General features: G+C 38.6%; 1 protein-coding gene across 1 annotated transcript in view; it reads left to right on the top strand.

The window, feature by feature from the left end:
* The window catches only part of UBAP2 (ubiquitin associated protein 2), a 54,631-nt gene that overhangs the window by 38,124 nt on the left and 10,572 nt on the right, over positions 1–5,935 (top strand). The window contains exon 7 of the mRNA XM_006898503.1: positions 4,580–4,793. Within this exon, the coding sequence (XP_006898565.1) occupies positions 4,580–4,793 (214 nt within the window). The remainder of the gene's footprint in view (positions 1–4,579; positions 4,794–5,935) is intronic.

Below are 5,935 nucleotides of genomic sequence, written 5' to 3'. Positions count from 1 at the left end.
TGACTGAGATACTTCACTCAGCATAATGTCCTCCAGGGTCACCCATTTTGAATAATATTGCATGAGTTCCTTGTTTTTCAATGCAGCATAGTATTCCATTATGTGATTATACCACAGCTTCTCTATCCATTCGTTTGTTGATAGGCACTTAGGTTGTTTCCAACTCCTAGCTATTGTGAACAAAGCCATGATAAACATAGGTGTGCATATATCTGCTTAGGTGGCAGTTAGAGTCTCTTTGGGGTATATTCCCAATAGTGGAATTGCTGGGTCAAATGGTATCTCTATTTGCAACTTTTTGAAAAAGCGTCATATCGCCTTTCACAGTGGTTGCACCATTTTACGCTTCCACCAACAGTGAATAAGGGTTCCAGTTTCTCCACAACCTCGCCAACATTTGTTGCTTGCTGTTCTGTTAAATTTTGCTATTTTTACTGGGGTGAGATGATGTCTCGTAGTTGTAGTACTTGTCTTTTCTGTGACTGAGATATTTCACTCAGCATAATGTACTCCATTGTCACCCATTTTGTAGAATATTTCATGAGTTCTTTGTTTTTCAGCGCTGCATAATGTTCCATTGTGTGAATATACCAAAGCTTCTCTATCCATTAGTTTGTTGATGGGCATTTGGGCTGTTTGCAGCTCTTTGCTATTGTGAACAAAGCAGCAATAAACATGGGTGTGCAATGCACCATATTTCTACGGGATAATGTTGCCTGACATTAACAGAGAAACTGAATTGAGTGGAACCCTTAACTTTATGTGAAGGCTGCCTCCTTAATATTCCTGGTATCTCCTGAGTACTCTGTTGAGGGCTCCACCAATGGGTGCTGTCTTCACAGTAAATAGGAGAGAATTTTCTGTGTGTCCCCCCCAGAAGAGGAAGAGAGAACAGCAGCACAGTCCTTGCATGTACTTAGAAAACCTGATCCCGAAACTTCTTATCAGCAGCTGATGCTTCGGCTTCCTGTTGAGAGAACAGGGTTTGGTTTTGTTTTTAAAATAATATTATATTGGCCTTACTGATTCTGTCAGCAGTTTGTGGACATGGTTTCTGTGAAATGTTTTTTTCAAGGGATCAGTTTGTAAGTAGATGCCTCCCTTATGTGCTCTCTGAGAAATAATTCAAGACCCTTTAGTTAAGTAGATGTGTGCATGTCGAATATTTCAGTAAATGTCCTGATTCCCTCAGAGAACCATCTCAGGAGACCTGCTCTGTTATACCTTACTCTTGGGCTGTAACTTGTAGTTAATTATTTTTTTAGCTGCTTGTGAGTTCTTTTTAGTCTGTATTGGTATTTCTAGAACCTAAAATATTCTAAAGAGAACTAAAACAAACTGATTAGTCAGGGTGGTGGGACATTTCCCTTGGAACTGGGCAGCTTATATCCCTGGAATTTATTGTTTCTGTCTTATTCCAGATTGAAAAAAAATAAGAAAATATGATTACTCTTTATTGAATGGGAGAATCTGAGGCAGATCCTCACTTACACTTTAAAATTTGTAGTCTTGGAATTAGCTTTCTCTCTTCCTATATCTGTATTCTGCATTTTTGTCTTAGTCTGTATTTACTTCGTGTACCTCTTGTATACCTGAAATGAGTCGAGGGTAGAAGGAAAGGAGCTGACATTTATTGAACACCTGTTGTGTGCTAGATATTGAACTGGAGACTTTAGCAGTATTCTATCAGCTTATAGGAATAGTAATTATGATTCATGTCTTATAGATGATAAAATGGAAATCTTAATCTCTCCAGCCTCACCTCACTATGGTGGATAATGGATTCTAGAATTTTGCTTCATGCCTCCTTTGTCATCTCAGTTTTAGAAGAAGCTGTGATATGGCTTGATACATAGAGATAAAGCATGTGTGTGTGTGTGTTTTGTTTTGTTTTTTAAAATTTTTATTTTATTATTTTCTCTGTGTACCGTCAAATTGGATCTGACTGGTACAGGAGGAGATGGCCCCTCCTTCTCTGGTAAAGCATCTGGTGGATTCGAACCGCATATCTTTGGGATTGCAGTGCAGCTTCTTCGTCTGTTTCTATAGAGATTACAGCCTTGGCAAACCGAGGGGGCATTTCTCTTCTACAAGAGCCGCAGCTATTGTCTCTTAAAGTTGACTCTTTTGAGGATTACGTTCCTAAGGTGTGTTGTTGTTCACTTTATAGGCCTGTCTATTGCGTGTAAAAGGTGATCTGCAAGTGGGTTCAGGTCTAGATGTGAAGGGTGCTTAAAGGCCATAGTCCTGCAGATTCCACGATTTTTTACTAGATCAGTAAGCCTGGTTTTGTTTACAGTTTTAAATTTGGTTCTACATTTTTTTTCCCACTCAGTTCAGGGCTCTCATACTTGAGCATCATCTTGTACTTTTGGTCTGAGGTTGGTGGATACTGATTAGTCCTTGGTACTAATTATTTCCTGGAGTCTGATCGCTCTTCACTCTTCTTTGTTCTGTTCAGGGAATAGACCAGTAGTAGTATCTTAGATAACTAACGGCTTTCAAGACTGAAGGTACAATGTGTAGGACATTGTCTTTGTAGCTCATGTTATGCCATTTGACCTAGATTTTTAAAGTTCAAATACATATGTGGAAATATCTTCTGCCAGACTTATAAACTGTCCTGTTCTGTGTGTTTTCATATCTGCCTATGGAGCAGCAATGGTATTAGGTGTCTTTGTATTACTCAACCTGATCGTAGGCCATCCTCACAATATCGCCATGTTTAATTAAGCTGATTGTCGCAGTCATTGTGTTAGTCTGTCTTGATGAGGATCGTCCTCTTTTTGACAAGACTGGTGTCTGTCTCTAGGGCCTGAGCCCTTCTAATGAGCACTCCAGACTATCTTGCCAAGACAGATATGTTGGTATTTTTCACAGACTGTCCTTTAATCCTCTGCAACACCACAATTAAAAGACATCATTTCTTCTTCGATCTTTCTTACTCATTGTCCAGCTTTCACATGCATGTGAAGCAATTGAAAATATGTATCAGGTGAATTCTGGTCTTTAAAATGATATAGTTTCTCTTTAGCACTTAAAAAAGTCATTGGCAGCAGATTTGTCCAAGCTAATACACCTTTTGATGTTTTTGTTATTGTTTCCATGGGTGTTGACAGTGAAACCAAGAATAATAATTATTGACTGCTTTAATTTTTCCCCCCTTAATTTATTTGAATATTAATATTGGGCCAGTTGTGATAATTTTTGTTTTCTTGATAATTGCCATTCTGAAGGCTGTTATTTTTGATCTTCAGTAAATATTTCAAGAACTTTTTACTTTGAGCAGACAGAGTTGTATTATCTGCATACTGCAGGCTATTGATGAGTCTTCCTCCAATCCTGATGCCAAATTCTTCTTTGTGAAGTCCACATTCTAGGATTATTTATTCAGTGTACACATTTAATGGGTGTGGTGAAAGGATACAATCCTGATTCAAAGATTTCAGACTTTAAAGTCTGTTTTATTCTCTTGTTTTGAGTAGCTGCTTTGTCTGTGTAAAAATTGTACATGAGCACAATTAAGTGTTACAGACTTTCTATTCTTCTTAGTGATATTTATAGTTTATTATGATCCACAGAGTCCTTTGCATAGTCACTAAAGCACAAAGAAATTCTTTTCTGGTATTCTTTGCTTCTAGACAAGATCTATGTCAGTAATAATGTTCCTTGTTCCATGACCTCTTCTAAATTCAGCTTGTACTTCTAGCAGTTTTACTGCTCCAACCATTTTTGGATAATTTTCAGCAAGATTTCAGTTGGGTGTGAATCATTTTCTGCTGTATCACCTTTTTGTTTTGCTTTGTTTTTTAGTGGGCAGAAATATAGTTCTCTTCCTGTCAGTTGGCCAGGTAGGTGTATTTGACATTTCTCGGTCAAGGTAAAGGAACTTGTCCAAAGTTGCGTCTGTTTGTTGAAATATGGTAGTATTTCAATTGGTTTCCCATTAATCCCTGGAGCTTTATTTTTCTGTGTAGGCTAGACTCTTTCCAGTGGTAGTGGTAGTAGTAGTGGTGGTGGTAGTTGTTGTTTTTGATCGAATGGTACCTTATGAAATGACTGCACACCAACTAATTCTTTTAAGTATAGTGACAGTGGATTCTTCCATCTTCTTTTGATGCTTGCTGTAGCATTCAGTATTTTGTCCATAGAATCCTTGAATTTGTTCTTCAGTTCTTTGAGCTTGAGATATGCCAGTTTCTTCTTTTTTTGCTTTTCTAACTCTAGGTCTTTTCATTTTAGTACTTTGTCTTTTGGAGCTGTCCTTTGAAATCATCTCAGAACTCTCTTCATCTTTTGTTACTTTTGCTTTACCCTCCCTTCAAGAGGAGGTTTCAGAGTTTCGTCTTCCATTTTGGCCTTGTTTTGACTAACGACACTCAGCTTCTTCAGTGTCCCTTTCCACAGATACAGTTGATTCACTTTTTTCTGGCAAGGTCCATGTGTATAGTTGCCACTTTTGCTTTAAAAAATTAAAAAAAAAAAAAATAAAAATTTTTTTTTAAAAGTACTGTTTTATGAAGCGATGTAAACTGGCATAGTTTTGTTAAGGTGTCTAATACCTTTTACTCTTTTCTAGTGATCCTTTGAATACCTCTTTGCCAATGACCAGTGCTGTGCAGGACTCCACCTATACAACTTCTGTCGTTACTTCCTCCAGTCTGACCAGCTCATCTGTGAGCCCGACTAGTCCGGTAACAACCTCTTCCTCCTATGACCAGAGTTCTGCACACAACAGGACCGTGTACCAAAGCTCCGGGAGTCCGCCCGAGGCAGCCGCAGGGGCTGTCCTGGTAAGAGCAGCTAAGCTTTCCACTCCAGAAAAATCTGCTGGGTGACTCTGTATGCGAGTTGAAAATTAAAACCTTGGGAAAAGACATTCCTTATAGAGATTGGGTAAATTTCTAAAACTGTAAGATTGACAGTTTAATAGGAAAAACATACTCATTTTGGTTAATTAGCTCAACTGATTTTGTTATCTTTGTTTTATTTTGCACTTGTACAGTAATATTTTAAAAAAACTCACACTAGTAAGAGTTGAACCTATTTGCTTCATGGGAACTAAAATATGCTGAGCTTTCTTCCTATCTCTTCTCAGCTGTTTAGTACCTAATTCTACCTTCCTGTCTACCTCAGTTAAATTTAGCTCATGTTAGGCTTCTCTTCCCCATTGACAACCATGTTATGGGGACCGCATTGTTAGCATTAATCCCTCCTGCATGTGGATCTCTGGTTTCTTAGTGGTTAGGAGTTTGGGCTGCCAACACAAAGGTATGTGATTTGAATCCATCAGCTGCTCCCGGGACAAAGATGGTTGGTTAGTCTCCCCCTGTGTGATTAACTGCCTCTGAAAACCTGCTGAAGGGTTTTAGGTCGCCTGTGAGTTCTTTCTGACTCAACAGTACACAGCAGTGGATGGATACTATTCTCCCTTGGGCAGTCCCTGTCCTGGATTCTGCTGCCCTTGAAGTTCTCTCCTCTCCTCTCCCATCGCACTATCACTGTACTCTACCGCTTGCATGCAGCATGGCCTTGCTTGCAATCTTTCTAACAATTGCATCATCTTTCCCCTTTCATTTTAAACTATACAATTTAAGGAGACATATTTTATATGGAAAGTAACCCTATCCCGCCCCACTCCTGGTTCTTCTGTCCCTTAATGAGGAAGGGATAGGTCCCATTATCTTGATTTTCTGTGCTGCTTTCTCAGTGACATGCTGAACATGTTTCTGTTACTTAATTCTCCAGCCTTGTTTTTCATTTAACTCACCACGATGGAATAATAGTATTTAACTATCTTTATCACTGTCCGCTTTCCACTCCTATCTTCTGACAGTTTATGGAGGATTATTGTTTTGCCTTAAATGTTTGGTAGAATTAACCAGTGAAACAATCTGGGTCAGGACCTTTCTTTATTGAAAGGTTTACAATTATA

Source organism: Elephantulus edwardii, unplaced genomic scaffold (assembly GCF_000299155.1).
Source record: "Elephantulus edwardii isolate Elephantulus edwardi_28Jun2011 unplaced genomic scaffold, EleEdw1.0 scaffold00232, whole genome shotgun sequence".
Taxonomy (NCBI): domain Eukaryota; kingdom Metazoa; phylum Chordata; class Mammalia; order Macroscelidea; family Macroscelididae; genus Elephantulus; species Elephantulus edwardii.
The sequence above is the reverse complement of the archived record's forward strand: the minus strand, read 5'-3'. Positions and strand labels throughout refer to the sequence as shown.